The sequence below is a fragment of the Centropristis striata genome, chromosome 6, assembly GCF_030273125.1.
Source record: "Centropristis striata isolate RG_2023a ecotype Rhode Island chromosome 6, C.striata_1.0, whole genome shotgun sequence".
In the NCBI taxonomy this organism is placed as follows: Eukaryota; Metazoa; Chordata; class Actinopteri; order Perciformes; family Serranidae; genus Centropristis; species Centropristis striata.
In genome coordinates this window covers 16,322,883-16,347,792 of record NC_081522.1, presented here as the reverse complement: position 1 = coordinate 16,347,792, position 24,910 = coordinate 16,322,883, and the positions used below count along the sequence as shown (strand labels likewise).

The 24,910-nt window shown below is 38.7% G+C and overlaps 4 protein-coding genes across 4 annotated transcripts in view; 1 reads left to right on the top strand and 3 right to left on the bottom strand.

The window, feature by feature from the left end:
- The window catches only part of LOC131973906 (membrane-associated guanylate kinase, WW and PDZ domain-containing protein 2-like), a 93,146-nt gene extending 89,493 nt beyond the window's left edge, over positions 1 to 3,653 (top strand). The window contains exon 22 of the mRNA XM_059336034.1: positions 429 to 3,653. Coding sequence (XP_059192017.1) covers positions 429 to 1,123 — 695 coding nt within the window. The 3' untranslated portion in view covers positions 1,124 to 3,653. The remainder of the gene's footprint in view (positions 1 to 428) is intronic.
- Positions 3,654 to 3,930: 277 nt separating this feature from the next.
- LOC131973907 (endoplasmic reticulum-Golgi intermediate compartment protein 2-like) lies at positions 3,931 to 11,570 on the bottom strand. Its single transcript, XM_059336035.1, has 13 exons — positions 11,081 to 11,570; positions 8,429 to 8,537; positions 8,284 to 8,330; positions 8,113 to 8,180; positions 7,969 to 8,009; positions 7,374 to 7,475; positions 7,145 to 7,237; positions 7,005 to 7,060; positions 6,783 to 6,881; positions 6,219 to 6,316; positions 5,958 to 6,120; positions 5,127 to 5,206; positions 3,931 to 4,992 (listed from the first exon to the last, which is right to left on the bottom strand). Exons 1-13 carry the CDS (start codon positions 11,184 to 11,186, stop codon positions 4,912 to 4,914), a joined length of 1,143 nt encoding a protein of 380 aa, XP_059192018.1. The 5' UTR covers positions 11,187 to 11,570; the 3' UTR covers positions 3,931 to 4,911.
- Positions 11,571 to 13,327: 1,757 nt separating this feature from the next.
- On the bottom strand, positions 13,328 to 16,447 carry kxd1 (KxDL motif containing 1). Its single transcript, XM_059336036.1, has 6 exons — positions 16,429 to 16,447; positions 16,001 to 16,096; positions 15,570 to 15,680; positions 14,202 to 14,354; positions 14,056 to 14,102; positions 13,328 to 13,975 (listed from the first exon to the last, which is right to left on the bottom strand). The coding sequence occupies exons 3-6, from the start codon at positions 15,665 to 15,667 to the stop codon at positions 13,719 to 13,721; spliced, it is 555 nt and encodes a 184-aa protein (XP_059192019.1). The 5' UTR covers positions 15,668 to 15,680; positions 16,001 to 16,096; positions 16,429 to 16,447; the 3' UTR covers positions 13,328 to 13,718.
- A 994-nt stretch (positions 16,448 to 17,441) lies between these two features.
- On the bottom strand, positions 17,442 to 24,099 carry sinhcaf (SIN3-HDAC complex associated factor). Its single transcript, XM_059336033.1, has 6 exons — positions 23,966 to 24,099; positions 20,738 to 20,865; positions 20,523 to 20,622; positions 20,302 to 20,425; positions 20,028 to 20,178; positions 17,442 to 19,660 (listed from the first exon to the last, which is right to left on the bottom strand). The coding sequence occupies exons 2-6, from the start codon at positions 20,863 to 20,865 to the stop codon at positions 19,336 to 19,338; spliced, it is 828 nt and encodes a 275-aa protein (XP_059192016.1). The 5' UTR covers positions 23,966 to 24,099; the 3' UTR covers positions 17,442 to 19,335.
- Between the last annotated feature and the right edge of the window lie 811 nt (positions 24,100 to 24,910).

Genomic DNA, 24,910 nt, shown 5'->3' with positions numbered 1-24,910 from the left:
GTGCTTTTGTAGTAAGAGAGCAATATGGTTTGAAGTGACCCTCAAGATGAAATTGTATCATCCTGAAGAGGGCTGTGAAGTAGACTGCGTGAAATCAATCTGCTCAGGATCAGTCTGTCACACAACTACAAATATGATAACTGTTCAAGCACTGAATGAATCCTGTCCCTCATGTCTGTTTTTGTAGAAGCCATGTAGATTAGACTTTAGCTGTAGAGGCCTACATGGTCAGGTGTGAGATTCTCACACACATTTGCATGCAGATTTGACTGAAATTATATTAGGATGTGGTGTTTAATTGTCTTATTGTGTACACATCTTTCTGCTTTCTTTCTCTCTTTATTCTCTCTGTGTGCATGTGCATGCCACTTTGTGTCATTCTGCTTTTCTTTCAGCCCACCTGAGCGTGTTTTCTTCTTCCCTGACAGACTGTGCCGGCCCCTGGGATTCCTTTTCTACAGCCCACTCTGCCCTGCAGGAAGTGACCCTCGAACCCTACCCAAATCCATTGCTCTCATCCCATCCAGCCTCAGCCCCAGACTCCCCTCATCAGCTCCCTCTAGAGGCCACAGTGTGCATGGCAGACAAAGCTCCACAGCTGACAGACCACAGCTCCATTAGAGGGGCTACAGGTGGCAGGTCCACCCAGCAGAAGTGCATCATCAGGGGGCAGGGAACCCCTCAGGGGTCTGGAGAGTTGGACTGTGGACCAGGCGACAGACAGTCTCGGGCTTTGCCTCCCAAAGCTGTCCTGGGGAGGTCCGTTGAAAGAAGAGAGAGGCAGAGGGAAACTTGCTCCCCCTGCTGTGAGAGAAAGGGCCTGCACACACAGGCAATGAGCACTGTCTGGCCCTGGGACCAATATGTGAGTGTGAATTTGAATGGAGCCTCTCTCGGCAGTGGAGATGGACATGTCAGCCTCCAGGAGAGGCTGGTGTCCAGAGGTCTGTTTCCCAGAGAAGATGAGCGGGCCAGTGGCCACAGTGGGCTGTGCTGCCCCTCTAAAACCTTGGAAGATCCTCCAGCGAGGAGTGCAGCGGCCTCCCCTGGGCCCTGGAACGTCCCTGGGTCTGACAAACTGCCTGGCACCCTGAGGTCCTGGACCTCCACAGTAAGCAGGTAGAATGGATCCCGCTGGTTTGGACCGGATCACACTGTCTGGCTCCTCATTCAGTTCACCATCGGATGTCTGAGAAAATCAGTAAATCTCCCTCACCCTCTCTTTCTGTCCTGTTTTCTTCTCCATCTCCTTCTAAGATCATATTTTATGTTTCATTTGTTCTTACAAGATAATTATTACACCCACCACCTTAAAAACCAGAGGAACTTTCACAGCTATTGTAACATACAGTATAAAACTGATGGGGACTGCTCAATATGTTGGCATTTTGGACCCTCAGATGCGACAGCTAATGTTTTGATCACAGATGGAGCAACTGATTCGAAGTGGAGCTGTGCTTTCGACACGTACCTTTAACTGCTCGACCGTATCTGGCTCAGATTGGTTAGTGCAACGTAACCTCAGATGGAACAAGGTTCCTCGCAGGAGAGAGACATATGTGCAGTCAAGAGATTTACTTTTGCTCCATTTTCTCTGTGCAGCGGGAAGAGTGAGACTACAAAATCTGTCAGAGGGAGGCGGTGACACTGACACTTCTGGAGGACATGGCACCGACCCAAGTGACAGCCTGGTTAACCCGACATATGTTAGATCTCACATGCCTACCGATATATCATATACTGTAAATGTAAAGATGTGAACAATATGTACATTTGGTAATCTCAAAAACATACCTGTTGGTGTTTTTGAGGCAGTGTTGTAGTTAGATACATTGTAAAGAAAAGAGAAAAAAACACCAGGACAGTATTTTAGGATCACTATTTCCATGGCCTCGTCTGTTACTACATATCAAAGACTGTGCAAGTCACCAAACCCAGACTGCTGAGGGAGGCAGCGGTCGTGTGCGTGGATATAAACCACCATGTCTTTATACAGGGACTCACATGTCTTTTAGAGGTAGAATATAGAGAAGATATCCTCTGCGGAGCTGACCTGTTGGTACTCATGTGAGATAAAAAGATTTTTTTTTATTTTCAGCAAATTGAACTTTTAAGTGACTGAAAACAGTTGGCTTAGTAAGAAATCATAATATTGTTCTGAGTTATGTACACAACTTGATCACAAGTCAACCATGCAGTCATTGTGCAGAATTAATAAGCCGTGTTGTATTCATTTAATGCTCAACGGAAGAATTTTGTCCAGTCTATATTTCCCATTTCTATGCCTTTTACTGTGCTAAGTGTACCACATCACTGTGGGAGAGGGGCATCGGTGTGGGGAAGAGGAGGCCGATGGTTATGAGGTGGGGCGGAGTGCCTTACTCAAACTAATGCAGAGCTGTTGCTGTTGTGCTTTGTTTCGGGAACTGAATGCAAAACAGATGTTAATGACCATGCACACATATCAGCAAAACTGTTGAGTTGTGGAGCCTGTTTCTTTCTTCTGACCTAACACCAAGCAGTATATATACAGTTATCTTGATGCACTCTTATCAATGTCAATGATTGCCCTTGTCCCCTAGTGCTTAAAAGGGGATCAAATGTAGCCTGTAGCATTAAATCCTCTTCTTAGAGCCATCTGGGAGAGTGGCGCTGTGAACGTTTATCCAGACAGGGTCATTATCACGGTGGACCGTGGTTTCTATTGTTTCAGATGAGTCTTGTTACAGCTTTATTTGTCTATCTTTAAGGAAAAGGAATTTTAAGCAGGCAGAACCAATGCTCGCTGAATCTGAACCCCAAGACTTTAGATGATCTGTGAAACACAAATCAGAACATGTGTTTGATCACAAAGTTTTGATACAGACACAGAGTAGAGGCATGCTGCTATTAAACCAAGACGAGACGAAGTCACTACCCTCTCGCATTTCTCCATTTTGATATCATCCATTTCTCTCAACAAGATGTTTGCTCTCATTAAAAATTAAATCACCAGAGCTTTTGAGTGCTGGAGGATCAGATGAGTTTTTAAAAAAAGAATCACAATGCATTGTGACAATTTGACTGATTGCAGCACGATGGCACATCCAAGCTGTACTTGTAAACTGGTATTGGCCTACTGGTTTGCTGCTTTTTGCAAGACAATGCACCTGCAGACTGGGACACCAGTAAGACCTGAGAGGTTGAATACAACTGTGGTTCAAGTGTTAGCGAGGAGCATGAGAACATGCCGTTAGGCTGTAGAAATGTGTTTACTGTATCTACAAATGTCACAGTTCAGAAAAGGTGAAAGAATACGTCATCCAGCCCTCTGTCTCCGTCCAGGCCGTCCCCCTGCCTGCTGTGAGTGATTTTGTATACAAAAACAAAAAATCTGCTTTATTGGAACCTGTGAAGGATGGCACGTTCATAAATCCCCATTGAGATCAAGTATAACTGTGTAGTGTTAATTGTGTATTATTCACCTTGTACAGCTGTATTCCTACAAATATGGTTTACTGTATCATTGATACTGTAGTTTCAAAGACGTGAACAACTATTTTTATGAAATGCGACAGTACTGATATATTACATTTTGCTAAAAAACAAAAAACTTGTTTACTGAAAGATATTCTGAAATACTGTCAAATAAACTCTTGACATGGTGTAAAATATTCATTTGCAGAGACTGTTTTACTTTGACACAAGATCAGAGAAAATAAGGAATTAAGCTGCAGCAGATCTAATAATTACTTGTTCATCAAAGCAAAATGGAATAAACGGTTTTATAGATTCAAGTATATTCTATAAAATATCCAAAATGTTTAGAAAATTTTAAGGCCTTAAAAAAGTTGTCTTAATGAAAGTAATCAACTAGAGACATTTTTATTATATTTTATATTATATTTTTTGTTTAATTAGTGTTTAGTTATTTGTTTGGTGACAATAAACAATTAACAACACATTAGGTTGAATATGGAATTAATTTTAATTAAGAAACGTAACCATGAAAGACCTCCAGGTGACTACTTGCATTAAGACAATTATTTCTTGTATTGAAAGTTCATGATGAATGTTTGATTGTGGAAACAAGGTATTATATAAAGGTTATATTTATAAAATATAAAATTATTTATTTTGTACATTTATTTTCTTTTTCTTTTAGTGTCTCGCCCTCATTAATGATAATTATCAATGATCAGAAACAATACTTATTATTGGTGGATCCACAGTAACTTGAAGTGGGTTTTATTGAACAAATCAGCCTTATATTTGCAACAGTCATTTAAACACAGGCACACTTGTGGAACCAGTTAAAACCCTTGTAGCATTTCCACACAATTCCTCTTCAGCAGCCCAGCACACCCACACAGGTTTCTTCTTTATTGTCACTGATTAGGCCTCTTTTCAACTCGAGGTTGAGCAGAGTTTCCTGAAGTCTCCAAACTACACCAAAGGATCCAAATTACATGTTAAATCTGCTAAAACATGTCAATCAAGCTCACATACAACCACATAACCCTGAGAACAAGTCTAATTAACTAGCTGAACTAAGAGAACACCTGTGTGGGTGTTACATGGGCGCTCCAACACCAGGTACCATCTATTTAATGAACCCCGATCCACAATAATGATGTAAATAATTAGTGTTGAGACGGCTGTTCAGTCCTCCTGCTGCAGCTTTCCAGACAAAGTGACGGATAATTAGTGGAGGTATTGATTATAACCCTTCACAGGTGGATGAACAGTCAGGTCTGAATCTTACACCCACCCAATAAAAAATGTTTTTAAAAATGGTACCAATATTTACACATTTGTGACCAATGCAAGGACAAATTCCAAAATAAAACAACTTGTAAACATGTTCCCAGCATCTCGTTGCTGTCTGAAGATTAGGCAGAGATGGTGAGCTGACAGTCGGCTGCAGCTGACTCATAGGGACTCGGACTGTTGAGCGTCATTTTCTGTAGGAATCGAGGTTTCACTGTTTGGCTGCACATCCAGAGGAGCCTCCTAAGAAAGAAGACCAGAAAAATGTATAATGATCACAGTAAAAAAAAAAAATGCACTTGCCATTTTCCAAATAGCTTTGAGTTAGATAAAAATGAATTGTGTTTACAAGGTTGATGGTGACATTATTGGATTACCTTCAGATGTTTATAGATTCCCATCTGGAAACGGCAGCAAATAACATCAACCAAGAATCCTACCACACCATGGAGCATGCCTGCATGTGGAGAAGGATCCTGGTTATCTTAGCCAATGACCAGTATTAGCCAGTATAACAGAGAATATGTGTGTTTCTCTAAGCAGAAGTCTTTTAAAGACTGGATGTCCACCCTCACAAGCAGAGTTATTCTTCAATTTAAACTTGGAGCTTGCCAGTAACTGTCATCTTTGGGGCCGTTAATGACAAAACATTCATCATCTCCTCCCATTTTCTTAAATCATTCTGTGAGAACACCTGGCAATTCAGTTGAAAAAAAGATGATTTGATGGAATAGATGACACGAATAAATAACAGTAAAAGCCTTTACATGGTAAGCAAATGGGGCTTTGGGCGTGTACGATGCCTCTAAAAGAGCGTACCTGCTGTGATATATGTAACTGCCTGGCCGCTCTGGATTTAAAATTGGTTAAAGATTTTTTAAAACTGTCGCTGCTCACAACTGCATTACCATGCAAGAATAACATTAATTTGACAAACATATAAACAAGGCTAAAAAGGTTCTGTGTGATGAATTACTTATATTTTCCACATTTATAGTCTCTGTGAGTTCATTTTCACACTAATAATACATGATAAATTAAAAGCACCCAATGGCTGCCTGGAGGCCAGGAAAGAATTTTGAAAACAAGCCGCAGCAATTTAGCAGTCAGCATTCAAACTAAGGGCTAAAAACATGATAAAAGCTCCGGTGGGTTCCTGTAAAAATGCATTTGGCACGCTACGGATGTTTCTGTGAGGGTTTATGTACCTGTTGTGGAGAAAATGCCTCCGATGATGCCACAGAGTCTGACAAGAAACTGCCAGAGAGGCATGTGCTGCTCGGTGACTTTGACCATTAGTGAGCTGATATCGTATTTCATAAAGATCCCTGAGACTCCGTGGCTGCCTGCAGCGTGGTTTATCACTCGCTCCTGCAGAGGATGAAGAGGAATACAAACACATTCACCATAATGATGCAGAGCACTCTACTGTACACAAATATACAAATGTGTAATAAATGCAAACCTACCCGCTCAGTGACTGAGTACTGATGTGTTTCTGCAGAGACCTTATAGGTGTTCAGTTTAGTGGGTACAATAGTGATAAAGTACTGAAACATGTGGTTAGCTGCAGATAATAACAAAAAAAATATCTGTTAGCTCAGTGAAACAAAGTGTGCATATCAAGAAGGCTTACATTTATGTTTTGCCGTTTAGAACATATTAAATAAACAAATAAATACATAAATACTTCTAGGAAATAAGTTAATGTGGCTACGAAATACATTCTTAAATAAACAAGACAATAAATGTATAAATAAATTAGTAGTGAAAAAGTAGTGAAAAAGCATTTTTTCATAAAATAGAAATGTATTTATTTACTGAACTATATGACTAGTTTATACATTTACATGTATTTATTTCAGGGTCTTTTTTCACCTCATAGGAGTATTTAAAAAAAAATAAAAAAAATAAATATATATATATATATATATATATATATATATATATTCTTATACTATATATATATACTTAAATGTTATTCGATATAAATTCCGATAAAAATGTATTCATGTTTGACAACACAGACGTACATTCAACAGAGACTTTCTCTGTGGCATCCAGAGGGCTGATAATCCCAGGAACCATTTCTCCAAAGGACAGGTGGTCAATGCGGTGAGAAAAATTATAAGCTGTGGCACAACGACAAATCAAAGAAATGAATAATCATCATCATGTACGTACAACTGGTTTATTTCATGTGTCACAATAACAACGTGTGCAACAAAGTTTTGCCAAAGAGTTAAAACACTCACAGTCATGGCTAACAAGCGCCGCTAGATGGGCGTGGCCTCTGGGATGTGGTATGGACCTGTGCGGGGGTGAAAAGGTCAGAGGTCAGCCAGCCTCTGCAAAGTGTTTAATTTATATGTTTTACAGTCATGTAGATACATACTTGCCAACTGTAACATGGAAATTTCCTGCCACCTTGTTGACATACAGGTGTCCATGTATCCTGCAGGCACTAAGGTTAATGGTGCTGTCCTCACTGTGGGGAAAAGGAGCAACACATTTATCACAGGTTGTATGGGAGGTTTGAACACGTCCCGCTTTATCCTTGCAATCACAGTTTCAACCATGTCTCGATTCTAAAGAGAAAAGAGCTTATCTTGAGGACCGTCTACCTTTGGGACTGATCGGGTGGAGCTTCTTTTAATGCAGCCTTGAAGAGTACATCCTGGAGAGCGTGCTCCACTCTCAGACGCTCCTGGATGTGCAGAAGTGTCCTGACAGGGAGGGAAAGACAAATAAAGGAAACAAAAAATTGTAGAGATGAGACCAATTCAAATTTTAGAAAAAGAGGGTTTTAAAATGTAGGCTTTACTCAGCTTGTTTGCTCTCTACAAATCAGGTAAAATGAATGTACTCAATAGTCTGCTGATTTAAAAAAAAAACTGTATGAAGGCTATGAGACTATAATGTTTGTGCCACTAAATGAGGACTGCAATGTATCTTAATTAAAGGAGCCTCTGCACACTCAAATCCATGCAAAAATCTTCTTTAAAGCTTTTGGTCAGAGACCTTTTTCAAAGCAAGACTTGACAGGTTTGAGTGAGCAGATGCTCCTTTAAATCCAAGTCTGATAGCAAGTTAAAAGTGTTTTTTTTTATCTATAAATGTAAGGTAAATAATAAATAATGAAAGTGCCACCGTATCCATTTAGGAAGTGTTCATAAATAGGTTTTGACAGTTGTAACTGTAAGTTAACTTGAATCTTACATGTGCCATAGTCTTCTCTCTGGAGGGAGCTCAAAGCTGACCTAAAATGACAAAAACCAGTTGTAATGCATTTTTCATTAATTAATTATTTCCATTTTTCCTGTACAGTAAATAAACTTGCACACTGAAGGCGCTCATACTCACTGGTTCATATTTGAGGCCATCAGAAGCAACCATGTTTTCGGCCAGATCCAGGACATCTGCACCTATATCTGCATACAAGGTTAAAAAAAAAAAAAAAAAAAACATGACACCTTTCTCAATGAAATATGACTGAAGAGTTGAAACACAAACAAAATGCTTTTTGGTACTTACATTGGCATCTCATGGCCACTGTCATGTCCACATTTATCCTCAGCTTACTGTAAGTGAAAAGCAGATGCAGTAAGGAAACATACCAAGCAAATACACCATGTTAAAGAACAATAATTAAAGTAAAAAGCATGTTGTTATCTCTCACCTGCTGAAGTCTTTGTCCACCTCATACTCATACTTCATCCATGTGTCTCTGTACACAAAGAACTCCAGGAAGGCGAGGATCGCCATGAGAGTGAATGCTATCAGAGACACTGGAGAGAGTATTAAGATGAGTTATTATTGCAATTAAGAACTTTTATATCATAAAAACATGAGACATTCATGGCCACACCCCCACTATCAATTATTGAGGAAATAGTGATTAATAATTTGAATGGTAAAAAACACATATCTAGATTCTATAACCTTTTAGCGGAGTATTCGACAGAATCAGCATTAGATAAATTAAATGCTTGGAGAACAGACACACGAGAAGATATTAGTGAAGAAGACTGGGGGAGAGCATGTCTAAAAGCACAAAATAACTCAATTAACACAAGATTAAAATTGATTCAGTATCAGTGGTTGATGAGGGTTTATATAACCCCTGCAAAACTTCATCATATCTCTCCTAACATCCCTGATGTTTGTGTTAAATGTCTGACTGAAAAGGGAACTCTGATTCACTGCCTATGGGAATGCCCTAAGATTTTGGTATTTTGGGAAAATGTTGATAAATGTTTATCACGGATGGTTAAGTGTAACATTCCATTGACGTCAACAGTCTGTATACTCAGAATATATCCCAAGGACTCCATCAGAACAACGAGGAAATCAAAAATGATTGACTTTGGACTTCTCCATGCAAGGAGAGTGATTGCACTATATTGGAAAAATGTAGAATCACCATTAATGGCAATATGGAAGAAGGAGTTGATGACTTGTCTTGGACTGGAGAGATTGACATACATTGTTAAAGGTAAACAGGAGGAGTTTGCTTGGATTTGGGAATTTGTCATTCCTGACCAATGAAACGGATAACACTGACTGAACAACAGGTTATGAAATGATCCTGCCTTTTATTTTATTTTTTTTATTTATTTATTTATTTTTTATTATTAATTTATTTTAGTCTTATTTATTTCATTTTAGTACTTATTTTCCATTAGTCTGATGTTTGTTGTCACTGTCCATTTTATTTACTCATTTTCTTTGTCTGTGTGAATGAATGTATGTTCGAGGGGATATGAATGAAAATGTTTGTACATTTGACAAAAAGTTTGATATGCACTTGAAACTTCAATAAAAAATATTGTTAAAAAAAAAGATGAGTTATTATAATTAAAGTTACTCCCTCTGGCAGGAGTATTGTTACATTGTTATGGAGTACTTGAAAAGAAAGAAACTTTGAAGTAACCTTAAATTAAAGAGAAAAGACATTAAAAGAAATACATAACAATAAATGGCTTATTACATTGTTTCCTGCCTATACCTTGAAGAAATTTCTTATACCCGGTCTGGTGTACACCCACAGTGACTTAACATCTGGAGGCTGTTTGTTGAACATGTCACGCTGGAGAGATCTCAACCTGGGTATTCAATTTATCAATATGTCCTTTACTGTGGTGTCCTGTTCGGTCGCAACAATTTTAAGTTTTCTACCCTGCGTATTGGGTCCATCTTCCTACACCTCACATGATCGAGGCTCCAGTGATCCCATTTCTGACATATTACCCTACTCACTGACATTATAATTGCTGTGAAGACTGAATTGTACATGCACCCTTTCTATCTTTCTTTTTTAAAATCATTATGATGATTATTATTCTCTTTGTATTGCTGTATATTTGTATGTTTGTTTTTGATGTTGGAAAAATTGACACATTCATAAATAACGTACTACAAAAAAGAAGAATTCAAAATAATATTCCTTTTATATTGTTGTCCTGAACATTTTCTTAACTCAAGGTTTACATAGTGACATTGAAATACTTTAGTTTCTGGAGAATATAAGTCTAGCTCATAGTGTAGGAGTCTAGTAGTGAAGATGAACATCAACCTGTTCATCACCCTGAATAATGCTTCACGATAAATATATTTGAAACAAGAACTCAGGATACTGTAAATTGAAAATAAACATAAATAGTAGCCAAATTTAACATGACTGCTGGCCAGAGCGGAACGTATCAACAGGAGGGTTGTATATCATCACACTGTTAAAATAATCACCTATGTCATTTTTTGTCAAAATTGTTTTTTTTTTTTGCCTAAATCATCTCCTCGTGACGCCCGCCACCTTTGGTAAAATCACCTACATCCTCAGTTGATCAGATCATGTGATTTTACCCCTTTAAGATAATGGCCTTTAAGTGTGTGACTTAAGCGGATTTATTATGCCTAAGTCAAAATAAAATGTGGTTTTGACAATTTTTTGAACATTCTTTTGTGACTTAAGCAAGATATGGTAACACTTTATTTTGAAGGTGTCTACATAAGAGAGACATGAGCGTGTCATAAACATTAATGACACTTTGAAGTAACATTAATGCTCATGATACTTGTAGAAATTAAGTGTCACCAAAGTCATTTATTTCTCCTAAGTTACATAATTTACACACAGTGTTATTACTATGCCAATAGCCATCCTTTGTTACATACTTTTTGAGTGAAATGATCAATAAATGTCATATGTTACACTTTTGGTGATTTTTGTTTTTGTTTTTCCTGCAAAACTTGAAAAATGAGTAAATGAGATTATTTTCACAGTGTAACGACATGCAGTAATGGAAGGCTACATCTGGCTGTGTGGTGTCACCTGTCCCTCCACTGGCTGTGGACTCCACATAGCTCTCGGGAACTTTGGGGAAAGCGTCCAACTCCTTCACCAGAGTCAGAGCCTTCTTCTTCGTCAGCCTCCTCATTGTAGGAGCAGCGGTGATGTATCTCCAGGTGACTCCCTCATAAAGTGGATGTTTTACTAGCAGCTTGTCGTTCAGTGGGGTGAAAGCTGAGCCGTGATCAGTTTGTCTTCAGCGGGTTCATCTCTGTGCTGACGTTGAGCATGACAGCTGTTAGCAACCGAGCTAACAGTTCACGTTAGTGTTAGATAGATAGCTAGTCGGCTAAAACGTGACCACGGGCAGCTGGTCTAGATGTTAAATGACAGAGGTCGTTATTGTTCCGTCATCTCAGTCCACGGTTAAAGGGCTTTATTCACGCGGAAATATGAATAAATCATCAAACAGGAAGTACGTTTCCTGGAGTAACGTCAGGTGTGTTGTTGACTAGCTAGCTAGCAGGTTTGACCCCATTGTCTGAAATAAAAACTGCCCCCATTTGGACTGAGCGCCCTCTGACGGTAGAAAATGCGAAGTGTTTAACACCTTTAAAAGTTTTAAAAGATTAAAAACTAACGCTATGTCGTGGTATACTTTTATACTCCATGTTGACCAAATTTACAGCAAGACAGGTTGAACACACACTCTCATAATCCTTGTGTCTGAGAAGGAAAAAATAAATAAAATACATAGGCTATCTACATTTTAAATGTGAAACTAAATTAAATTGCATACATTTAAAATAATAAAAAATAAACAATATAATGCCTAATTACATACACAATTAAATACATTAATCAATTTAAATTTTATAAATTAAAAAGGCTGAGGCTGCATCTCTCGGAAGATTCCTTATGGCATAATGAGGTTTACTACCTTAAGTATGTCAGGTGATATTATGCTCATATGGCGAATATTTCTACTGTATATTTAAATTAGTGTTTGGAAAGTGTTGGCTTGGTAAGATAACCTGGCCCCTGGGGGACAAATGAGCTGCTTGGTCCTCATTATCAACCCATTCCTCCCCTTGTCTGTTCATTGTGTACAGAGTGTAACAGTGAAGTATGTTGGTAATAGTTAACTATTAACTATAATATTATAATAGTTAGACCTTCTAGCTGTGAGGCGAGAGCACTACCAACTGCGCCATTTAAGACAGTTTAAATTTTATACACCTTCTATACATCTTAATTTTATTTACTACTGAATTTAAGGACCAAAACATATTCAGTTAATAGAAACATTGTAATAACATAGTTGTCAACTTCTGGTTCCACTTACTCCAATGATGGTGGCTTCTCTGGACCCCAGGCTTCAGGTTCCTCTAGCAGTGGGTATGGGTCCAATGCTGGCTACGACAACAGTGGCTATAGTACACTTTTTAAAAAATCAAATGACAGTTTGTTCATATACTTGAGTCAAATACATTTTTTCAAGACATAATCAATCCCAAGTGTATCATTAACTTTAACCTAATGTGAAATATCTGAGGATCTGCATGATGCATTTATGTTATTCCATTGATTTTGGACAGTAGATTCAATGGAATTATAATTAATCATAATTGGAGCAGCTTCAACACTTGATCACTACAATCTGTCTCTCTGCTTTTCAAGGACATTTTTCAAATCCACAAATGAAAACTAAGATGTATATATTTCATAAATAACAATGAAGTACATTTTAAAGCTGGACTTTCCCTTTTACACCAAAATTAAATCTTTGATGTGGAACAAGGAGCAGTTGGATCCTTCACTCATGCAACCTGGTTTCTAGCTCTTGTATCAAAGAGCCTCTGCCCTGCTTGTGCGTCAATGAATTGTTGAAAATCACTGTCAAATAAAAACTTCTACCTGGTAAAGCATCAGATTAAATGCTGCTGAAAACATTCATGAATGCATTAACAAATGTATACCGGGTTTTAACAGAGGCCCACTAAATAACAAAGCTGTTATATGATACTGTTATGACAACAGCAGTAGTAACTAAAACCCGATCCCCAAGAACTTGGGAAGCTATGTGAATGTAAATAAAAACAATGCATCAACTCCAAAATATTTTTTTTAAAGTTTTCCACTGAGCATTAGGTATCTTCTTTTTTGCCACGTTTTTATTACATTTATCACAGCATCCCAACTTTTGGAGAATATGGGTTATACTTGCAAACCCCATCTTTTTTTTTAAGGATGAGAACATCATTGAAAAAATCATTAGAGACACAATGAGAGACTTCTATCTTTGTGCATTTCTTCAAAACAACAACAACAACAACAACGCTAATAATCACATAGTGAGTGAAGGATTTTGCTCAGGTTTGCTGTCAGTGCTATAGACACACATCTATAGTGATATACTATACAACTTCAAGTATTATCTGCATTATTTTAGTGCTGTAGAGGCAAAGGACAAACAAGAATGCTGACAAAGTGTCCAGCATCCTCATAGACAGTTCATAGACACAGCTAACATCAAGGTTGTGACGCTCTTCCCAAAAAAAGAGATTAATGACTGGAAAGGTCAGCAGATTCTGTAGAGGCCCACACAAACTCAAATATACAACATGACCTCTTGCTAAAATAGTTTTAAGGTTGAAGCTTCATTCACATACTGCTCGCTCTATTCTGCAGGTACAGAGTCCGGACCCTCGTCCTGTAGGACAGCTGTCTCTAGGACGTCGGAGGTGGGCGTGTCCGGCACCTCTTGAGAGAGATCATCGGAGCATCTGCTGACGGTGGGTGAGATCACATCTGGACTTGTGTCGCAGGACTCTGTGCTCTGCTCTGACATAGCTGTTGTAATTGTTGTGGCAGTACTGGGGGGAACTGGGTCGAAGTCATCATCATCGTCCTCCAGGATGGGTGACTCATGGATATCTGCCGCAAAAACAGAGATATTTTAGACATTTGGGGAAGTTGGTTATAAAATAGTGAATGAAGGGAAAATGCTAACTCACTGCTGAAAGCTTCTGGGTACTGCTTCGCAATCTTTCCTTTTAGTGTCCTGGAGAAGCAGAGATGAATTATCAGATGGTGTGTGTGTGTGTGTGTGTGTGTGTTTGTGTGTGTGTGTATTTGCACTGGAGGGGGGGTAGTGACCTACCTAATCCTCCTGAAGACACTGTCCAGATCTTTCTTCATTTCCACAAGGGTGCGAGTGTGGAGTAGGAAGCGCTCGTTCATCTGTTGCAGTCGTACATTCGACAGCCCGTTGAAGTTGATCAGCATTTCATTGGTTTTCTCAAAGCGGTCAAGCCTGTTCACAATAATTCAGCAAAGCAACGATTATCTTCAGGTGCTAATTTTACAGAAACAAGGCAGGGGTCAGCATCACTGTCATATGCAAGTGAATTGACCTGCCTAAAACAGCACACCCATTTTATATTTGGTAGTGCAAAGTAGGGCGGGGCAATAAATCGATATCTTAACTTAAATATCATGATACACAAAAATGTCGTCTAAATTGGTAATGATGACAAGGACATACATACTCAAATTCATCAGAAAATCTGATGTGAAATGTTTTGAGAATGTCATTTGGGGATTGCAGTGGGGTTGTTTTTTTTACTGCACACGTTACATTACCACATAATTCATTGCGAATCGCAAACTGGACTCCAAACTGGGAACCTTCAAGTCACAAGCGTCGACAACCTTTAAGCTCCATTAACCCGAATATAACAGTGCATACCATTCAGGACAGAGCTCTCTCTGCATAATAATAATGGTGGAGAATAATATGCAAACATCCACTTGGAATCCAAATGTTTGTTGAGTAGTTTGTGAGCAGTGTTTTCCAACAGCAGTGTGAAAGATTTGCTTCATTCATTCAGCCTTATTGTTCAACTCCTGCACGCCTAAACCAAAAAATTCTGCTTTTGGGACGTTGAATCAAACTATTGTTTTAATCTGTTTAATTTGTTTTTTGTGTGCATACCTATAAACATAGACTGTGTAACACTGAAAATATTTTTTTTCTCTATAATTACACTTGAAATGTTTATGTTCATTTTGCATTCAATTATTGATTAAATGAGATGATATTCAATACATTTAATTTGTCGTGTTTATTATGAGTATACAAAATAGGCTTTGCTATGTGATTATGTTGTACAGACTACGTACAGTCATGGGGGGCAAAAATTCATGGTTTTCTAGATAATAACCAAAATCATTATCAAGAAAACCATGGAAATGGCTAGATATAAAGTCTTAAATTAAACTCATATGATCTATTTTTATCATTATATTTGTCCAAACAAATGTACCTTTAGTTGTACATGGCATCAAAATGAACAATACATTGAAGAAAACAAAGGTGGTCAAATATTTTTTTCCATGACTGTAGATACTAGAAAACGTGCTGCATCGTATTATAAATCAAGATAGTGATGGATTGGCCATATTGCCCAGCCCTTGTGCAAAATAGCAGAACCCCCCCATGAAGCTTAACAGACTAACAGACACTTACATGTGTCTCTGAGCCTGGATGATGGCGTTAACATCCTCAGAGTTGACCATGCTCAGCATCCTGTTACAGAACACGCCAGATGCTGTGGGCTCCACCATGATGAGGAAAAGGCTGCAAATACAAACCACTGGTTAGAAATGCGAGTAGTAGAATATCATATCCTCAACAGCACAGGCATTGAAACCACGCTGACTTATAAAGAAAGCTTAATCCTGAAATAAAGGACCCAGTCAGTTAAATTAGTGGCGAAACAGCTCGTTAGATACGATCATCATCTTCTACGTCTACAGGGGCAGTCAGGCCCAGCTGTATCTCTGATATATTCTAATGCAGCATGTTTAACGATGATTAACTTTATGAACAGTTCAGCAGTCTCCTGTTAGCTGGTGAGCTAAACTGACGAGTGAAGCAACAAAATTCACATTAGCTACCTGAGCTCTCACGGGGGGTGTCTGCGTCGACCGCTGGCGGTTTAAAAAGCAGATTAAAAACGACTTCTGCAGCCGAAAGGTGCATCTAACAGCTGACTGTAAAACAAAAACAAAGCACTTCCGTGTTTTAACTTCCGGTCATAGGACCACCGTTTCCGCTACTTTTTTTAATGTATCTTCCTTTTTTTCTTTATTTAAAACTGCGCAAATTTACATTTTTTTTATCTAACCTGATTATATCATTGTCACATGCGTGGAATTGTATAAAAATAATCACAATCTCCATAAAGATTAATAATAATGAAAGCATGTGACGTTTCAAAGCCATACATGGTAAATATCAGCAAAAAGTAGTCCTATTTGGCAAATAAATGCTTACGTTTCTACAAAATTTAAAAAGTTTAAATAGGAGAAAAAAATGTTTGCACCTGTAGTATGTGAATACTCTTCCTCCTTGTTCCAGCTGAGACTTCACAAATGTCCAATATTAAAAAGTTGGATTCCACAGCAACCTATAGGATGTTATATAAAGGTCATACAAGTTGATTCACAGTAATCAACCTTTTTCATCTTGACATAACACATACATGTATTTATGTGTATATGTATAATTTTATCACGGATGCCGTCAGATGCATGAATTGAAAAATAAGTGCCACTTATTTTATGATCAACATATATTTATTTGTGTTTAAATCAGTACAGGATCATTGCACTAAAGTAAAATAACTATTATAAGGTATATGTGAACACAATTCTCATGTTTGAATCTATGTCTATTAGTCTTATAATCAGAGTTCCTAAACCTTTTCCAAAGTCAAATGTAAGCACTTTTCAAGCATTTTTTTCAAGCAACTTTTCTAGGACCGTACAACTGTGGCAAATTATATATATAATCATTATAAATATATATATACTTATAATGCTATGAACAACCAAAATTATGTTTCGTGAGATCATTGTGCAGAATGGTGACAAAAGGAAAACCAAACAAAATTTCATGATAAAACTCACCTGCTTGCAAGTAGAATTAGCATCCTATGTGCCTAAAATTTAAGCAGTTTCAAGCATTTTATTCAAAATCTAAGCACTTTTCAAACCTTGAAAACACTACATTAAAAGTCAAGTGTTTTCATGGATTTCAAACACCCACAGGAACCCTGTATGATTGATAAAACTCTGACAATCTCCCACAGGAAATTCAGATAAGTCTGATCAGATAATCTGCAGGATGTTGTCTCTGAAATGTTGTAATTTCACTTCACCTTACACTCTGACATGACCTTATCTTGCATCAAACACGAAAGAGGTCTTGCCGTGAAAAAGTAAAGTAAATCATTGCAAATCTGACCTTATACTTAGCCGAATACGGATCATCCTGCTTAGTTCATTTTCATCAACCTACCCAACTTATATACAAATAAATTCAGTGACTCCATACTTCCAGAAAACTCACAAAATTACTTTTATTAAGGGACATGTAAAAAAAGTACATGATGTATAAAAAATACAAAACCGCTTTGTCTAACTTGTAAGCTAAGTAAATGCATAGCAACAGTACATGCAAGTCTAGAGTTAGGTATCCTAGTTATGTTTCATTTTGAAGCTACAGGCTAAAAAGGGGAAAGTACAGTTTGGTTGCAATCTATCATTCATTACAGTCTACATGATACGGATCCAAAGTGATGGTACAGAATAAGTTAGGTTGCACGCGACTCAACCGATGAGTAAATAAATACTTAACAACATTTCACAAATATTGACAACCAGTAATTCAACGCAATGTAAAAGAAAGCCTGCGTGTGAGAATGACATTCGATTTTTGAAGTACAAAACCATTCTACGTAGAAGCTAGAGATAAAAAGTATTATTATACTTCTAAGTGGGGATGCAGTGATACAAATAAATATGAAATAAATAAATAATGAAACCCATATAGGAGCCATATAGCTCACCCAACCCCTTATGTACATAACACACCCTCTGCTCCCGACTACAACATCACATGTATGAAATTTCATATTAGTGTTCTGTTTAGAATACCATAAACATACATATAAATGACCTCGGACAAGCACAAGTGTCCATAGAAAACCTGCATTGATTTGACATTGGGTGAATTTCAATGTGCTTTGGCTTTCGTTTGATAAATAAAGTAATATTAGGCTATATATAACAACACATTTGTGGTATATAAGAGGCAATGGCATAGAATTTCAACTTGTATAAAGTATTTTACCTTTAATGACCCAGGAATGGCGGGAATCACTGATGTTGATATTGCTGAATGACTATAGACCGATTGTGTGTTTTGCTGTTGAATTATGTGGTATTATTATCCAAAGACACTTCTATTTTTCCTTTTTTCTTACATATAAAAATAAGTTAAAACTTCAGAGAAATGGATCCAAAAAATAAAAGTAAGATTTACAGTTTATATAAGGCCATGCAATTTTTTAGTAGACTCATGCATCAGATCATTAGGTCTTTTGGATGAGTGGGCTTGCCATTCATGCAAAATGCACTATGTGTTGCTGAGGCCACAATAAATATAGCTACTGTCCCTTTGTGTTCCTTAATACAGATCCAGAATTAACACTAGCACTGTCTGTAACACATAATTAAGGCTGGTGTATTTGCTGTTGAAGCTGTGAATAGGCCTTATTTCAATGGGACCCACACACGTATTTGCACACAGAGACAGTCTACAAACACAAACTCTTTGATAGGAATGGATGTGAAAAAACACAAACACAAGGGGTACTGTACAGGTCTGTGCTCTGTCTATGTAAAGTGTCATTCATTCCAAAACGAGATATCCACCATTTCAAAAAAAGAGATATCTACTCTCAACAAAGAAAGCAAAAGTAATGCCATCGTATTAGTCATCTTAACATATATGCTCATGAAATAACCATATTGAGAATGGTTCAGCTGTATGTTTGAAATGTTGAGTGATGAATATCAAGTAGCACCTTTTTCCTATGGGAACTATTGCGTTTTGGAATAAAATCTTTTAAATGTACCAGCAAACTAGAGCTCCAGCATTTCATCTAAAGTAGATCAAAAACACCACAGATGACGGTCCATCGTCAGGATGGATGTATGAATATTGAATACAAAATAAGAGACAAAGTGGAAAAAACAGTTTGTCATAAGTTACCATTTAAACAAAATAAACAAACCTCCAACATTATTATGGAGAAGACCGAAGGATTTTCAGCTGCTTGATGATTGAAGGCAATCTGAGGCAACTTCTTTCTGTAAGTGCTTGAGAAAAAAAAACAGCACCTCAAGATTTCTTCAGAGATGTGTGCAAGGCGGGGTTTTGGACTTTACCACCCGTCTTCCACCACCGCCCCGCTCCTGGTTGGTGGTGTTGTCATAGCAACACATAGCTGTACAGGCTCTGCGTTTTCCCCACACCTCGGTGTCTCCTTCACTTCCTCTTCCGTCTGGGATTTATGCCCGCTGACATCCACGTCTACCGGGCCCTCCTCTATCTCCACCTCTTCCTCCTCATCTTCCTCCTCCTCCTCTTCTTCCTCTTCCTCTTGCTGCTGTCGTTGTTTGTTGCGGCAGCAAGGTTTGAACAGGTGAGGGTCGATGAGCACCTCCCCAAATCGCCCCTTGTAGATTATTCCACAGCACACCTTTTGCCTGAACAAAACATAACACATTCTATCTATTCAAGTGCAAGAAGCTACATCAAATTAATTTAAAAGGCCTGTAGCAGTGTTTTCCAAGCTTTAGACCATATAAAGTGCTGCAATAAAACGCAATGATAGTGTGATGCTGACAAATATTTAAGTGTAAATTTAGTCTAATGCATAGTTGGTATACAGGTGCTTAGAAGTCACGCTTAACAAGAAAGTGAACTCGTAATAGCCAAAGCGTGCAAAATACTTAAAGTGGTCCTTAAAAGAATGTGAGAAGCAGCACATGTGATTTTTAAGTTAGACCATAGACTGTATAAAGTGTAAATAATTCCTAAAACTCAGTGATGGTGCTTCACTGTGTGACTTACCTCTTCCAGTATGTGAGGTCCAGAAATGAGAAAACAGGTGAGCGGCTGGATCCTGGGCTTAGCTCAGTGTCTGAGCCGTCATCTGAAAGGTTGCTGTAACTCGGTGACTGAGCCGGGGAGGTACTTGAGGTGGTGCTATGGGCATCTGAATCTGGTGGTCAGAGCAAGGGGTCAATAGGTTTGCCACATGTCATGTGGTATGTATGACAAAAAATATCTACTCTTTAGGGAGCAAATAAGTGAGTGCCATTACGCATGTTACTGATAAACTTACTGTTTCTTTTCAGCTCTTTCTGCAGCCTGCTGATCTGGCTCGGCCGTGCTTTCTTGGAGATGGATTTTATCTTCTTGGGCCTGGAGGTTATCTTTAGGCTGGGACCTCCTCTGGCATCAACAACCTGTGTGGAGAAAAGGAGGATTGAGTTTGCATAATTCAGGTACTGGTTCATGACCACGCAAGAGCTCAACCACATGAGGATTGCTTTCTAGACTCACATGGTTCCAGTTCTTCTTGGTTCCCACAGGTAGCTTTTTCCATCGTTTCACCAGGAGCACACAGGCATTACAGATTTCTCCAGATCGCGTTTCACTCAGTCTGCATGATTGCATGCATGTTTGTAAGGAGATGAAACAAGGCAAAATGTTTAAAATCAATAAGCTTTACATCTAGATCTCTCTCCAAGCCTCACGTGTTCAGCTGTGTCTCTTACCCAAAGCAGCTCCTGAAGTCTTTCTCGTACCGCTTACTGTCTGTGAAACGAGAGCTTGAGGACTTTGCGCGGCAGATGCAGCAGCCATCCAAACTCCTGTACATTTTTGGCTTATGAAAGCCAAACATCTGCGTGCAAGAAAACCATTACAATGTTAAAATCTAGTATCAGTATCATCTGTGTGCGTGATGTGTTAACTCTAGCACCCCCCCTGCAACAGCACATCTCTGGTTCATAGGCAGCATTTTATTGAACCGTCTCATGTGACCATCTTATGTGAAATATTATATTATAATCTGGTGTTTTGTCACGAACAGGGAGCACGAAAAAAATTCAGGGAAAGCGTTTTTGGTGGAGCATCTCTGCGCTTTGACCCACATGGTGGGGAAGTAGGTCAACAGTCAGACAGCGTGTCAGACAGATCATGTCACCATGCTGTGCTTACAGGATGCACGCTTCATTTTGGGAACTCAAAATATTAGCACGCACTTAGTCCGATCCCCTAGGGTGCAGATGATACGCTATTTGCTATGGTGAAGCGCAAACTACAGAATATACTCAATTGTTGCCAGAGTAATGTAAAAATATAAATGTGTCCGGGGGAAATCACTCCTAAAGCACTAAGAGCGCCGATTATGCAGAGGAATTATGATTTATGTTGCTAGGCAAAATTTAATCTCCACAGCACATGTAGACCTGAACTGCGGCAAAACTGCGAGCCGCGCCCCCCAGACTGGGTTTTTTTTTCTTGCCATCAGTCCTCGGGGTTCTCTACCAGTGCGGTGCCTCAGAGAGCCGACAGAGAGCAGGGGAAATTAAAGACCTCTCACTCTGCTGGCTTTATCAGATACCAATTAAAGTATGGCCATGTGGGGGGATGAAAACCTGAAAAGATTTCAGTAAAGCAGAGCAAATTAGTTGACGATGAGAATCACATTGGAGCTCATTCTCAGCAATCTAGCTGATTAAATGTGGCAAAATGAAAATCTGCAACCTTAATAGGTAGGGCCTACTAAAATGTGTCATTATGCATTACATCTATTTATGAGTCAGTAATAAAATATAAAATAATAAATATATATGTCTACCCCTGCAAAGCCAGATGTTAATGTACACACTTCAATGCAAATGCATCTGTGTATACTTTACTGTTGCAGAGAGTTTATTTGCACAAACTTGCAAATAAATGTGCAAATAAAGCCAAGTTAAAAGTCTACTTATCTGGGAAAGTGCTTCACTGAGAATAGAAATCAATTCTACACAAGAATCTGGACAAAAACAGCGGCACATAGAAGTTAGAGGTCTCAAATGATATAACAGAAAATTTGAATAATTGAAGATACAACAAAACAGACATAAAATAAAGTGAAGTGAATTAATATAATAAAATAAAGCAATCTGTACCATTCATTTAAGTATCTAACTTTATCTTTGTTATATACAGTGGTGGAATGTAAGAAAGTACAATTAGGCTATTCAAATACTCATTTTTGGCTACTTTTTACTCCTCCACATATCTCTCTCATATTCTACTTTTTTACTCCACTACATTTATTATGTAGATATGTCTCTACCAAATAAACATAAATAAAATGACATGACATGAACAGAAAAATATAATCAATTATGATATATAATTACAGATTATGATACCCAGCAGTTTATAAAGTAAGCTCCACCTTCACCATCTGCAACATTAAAGTGATTAACACATTGATGCAATATTTAAATGTAATAATATGCTATAGGCCTCTGAAACGGGCCATTCTGAATGAGTACTTTCATTTCAAATCTTTTAAGCACATATCTATATAAATAGGGTACTTCTGTATTTTTACGTAGTCCAAGTAAAATTTAGACTGCACGACTTTTTCCTGTGACAAAGTATTTTACACGGTGGTAATGCCACTAGAAGAATATCTGAGTAATTCGCCCTCCACTGGCTGTATAATAGCAAGCTTGTATCATCCCTGTGCCTGTATTCTGGGGTATAACCACATATTCACCTTCGAGCACCTCATCTGTAAACTGCAGACGATCTCTGCAGCAGAATACAGTACGTGACGCAACTCAACATGGCAACACACTTCAAAGGCGGAGGCAGTGTGGAGAAGGGGGTGTGATGCGATTTTCCGCAAAAGCTATAATATTAAAAGTAAACTGAAAAAATTCACCTGAAAGCAGTACGGACTTGCCTGAATAACACGTGCACTTTCTAAATTGAAGAAAGGCACCGATAAATGCACTTGTTTTTATCGAGGGAAAAGTGCAAGTCGCCAATTTCACCGCCCACTCCAGCGAGGAAGCATGGCATGCCACACGACCTGCTTCATGCGCACCCATTTTATGATGACCGTCCCCTGCTCGACGATGCCCGACTTTCCCTTCCAACATTAACTTTATGTAGTAAGATAAACTAGGGCAAACACATTTCGAAAGCAAAACATCTTGTTTTAAATAGTAAAGGAAAGCCGTTCTCAGACAATCGTGTAATTTGATCTTTACTCTTTGTTATTCCACAGCCGCGTCACTGCAACAGTCCACCTTCAACTACATGTGCGAAGTTCAAACCGACGGCTTCCTGAAAGTCGGTGTTTGAGCTGTTTTCTTACACTAAACAACATTTTTAACCCAGCTTGAGTTTCATAAGGCGTTCGTGAATAGTTTTGTGTTTGCGGTGGCTGTTTTGTTGACAGCAGCGCCCGCGTGCTGAGACGCATCTCTAGTCCGGGTGGGCGTGAGAGATTCAACTTGGCTTATTTAGCAGGCGTAAATGTGTGTGCAGCACACTACACGCGCTCTGCGGTTAAAATTATTAATGCATTTTTAAAAGAGTGTGTTTTGCACCATAACGCCCACATTTACCGACTTAAGTCAAATTTCGGGAGCAGTAAGTGATTTCCTTCCTACAGCCAACAACAATAACAACAGCCGTCCGTTGCTCATCATGCCTGCATATGAAGCCAATTCTGACACCATTTAACACATATTCGCCTTCATCTTGCCTTTCTATCACTTTGTTCCGTTACTTTAACTGCTTCTACGGTGACCTACACATCAAGTTGACCGCCCAGTCGGTCTTGCAGCAGGCCTAAAAAATAGCAATTGTTCTGAGACAACTCGAAGCTTGTTTTAAATGACACAATCTGAACACACAGCTTAGACTTTAAACCCCATTAAAGCGTTAAAGACCCGACAAAACACATAGAAACCGACTGCAGTCATTACCTTGTTGCAAGCTGCGTGAAGCTGATACAAAGTAATAGTCCTTATAGCGCGTTGTTACGATGTGAGTATTATGAAAATCAACCCGCATCAGTAACCCGCTCCCTTGTTGATGTCTGCGCTTGTGGACGGGACTGGTTAGTTGTGGACGTTGTGCGCATGCGTCGTATCCACACCTCCATTTCAGAGTAGGGCAGAAGGCTTTTTTCTTTTTCTTCAATCAAAGCATTTACATAAACGACGTATGACGTGGCCGTGCGTCTGCATTCTACTGGCCTTATAAGGATGGGAACATTGCGCGGGAACAGGGGGCTCGGCCCCGGTTGCTATGGCACATTGGAGAGTGTAAGCAAGGGGGCGGGGCCTGTCGTTTTACTACAGAGCGCCAGATGGCCCGTCTGGAGGCCCACGGTTTTTAGGGGGCTCGGCGTCTCGCAGGGAGATGCGCTTTGTTGATTTGAATTGCGTGACAGCGGACCAGATTAGGGATAAATAAAAGGTGGGTGAAATGTGGTTTCCACCCAGTGGTCAGTGCAAGGCTATGAACCACTTGTATCCGGTTTTTATCCCCCCAGTAGCAAACCAGTCATCCTGCTGTCACATAACACTGCATCAGTGTGGTACTAGAATATATAAACTGCTACCAGTAATGCATTGTAGGAAAAAATGAAAATAAAAGGGGAGCTGACATTTCTGGTGTGGAGCCTGAATCAAAAGGTTAGATTTAAAATAGATACAAGTATACAGAACACCCAGCACATCAAACACTTATATAGCAGTATAAATATAGCAGAAATATAGCAGTGTGCTTTGAACTAGGTAACTTTTTAAAATTGTCCTACATTACTATTCTATTGTTATCTGCATTATTAGGATATTTACCTTGCTTTTTGCACACTAGCATTTTTGACTGTATCTAGAAGGTTGTTTTTTATTTTCCACCACCAG

Bases quoted from the DNA above. Each gene is read 5' to 3' on its own strand.
- LOC131973907 (XM_059336035.1), bottom strand. From the start codon at position 11,186: ATGAGGAGGCTGACGAAGAAGAAGGCTCTGACTCTGGTGAAGGAGTTG. The intron at 8,538-11,080 runs GTGACACCACAC...TACTCTCTCCAG, and splicing joins CACAGCCAGTGGAGGGACAG to TGTCTCTGATAGCATTCACT. The intron at 7,238-7,373 runs GTAGACGGTCCT...TTTTCCCCACAG, and splicing joins CCACCCGATCAGTCCCAAAG to TGAGGACAGCACCATTAACC.
- kxd1 (XM_059336036.1), bottom strand. From the start codon at position 15,667: ATGGTGGAGCCCACAGCATCTGGCGTGTTCTGTAACAGGATGCTGAGC. The intron at 14,355-15,569 runs GTAAGTGTCTGT...TATTGTGAACAG, and splicing joins ATCCAGGCTCAGAGACACAT to GCTTGACCGCTTTGAGAAAA. The intron at 14,103-14,201 runs GTAGGTCACTAC...CTGCTTCTCCAG, and splicing joins AGTGTCTTCAGGAGGATTAG to GACACTAAAAGGAAAGATTG.
- sinhcaf (XM_059336033.1), bottom strand. From the start codon at position 20,865: ATGTTTGGCTTTCATAAGCCAAAAATGTACAGGAGTTTGGATGGCTGC. The intron at 20,179-20,301 runs GTAAGTTTATCA...TCTGACCACCAG, and splicing joins GAAAGAGCTGAAAAGAAACA to ATTCAGATGCCCATAGCACC. The intron at 19,661-20,027 runs GTAAGTCACACA...TGTTTTGTTCAG, and splicing joins GACCTCACATACTGGAAGAG to GCAAAAGGTGTGCTGTGGAA.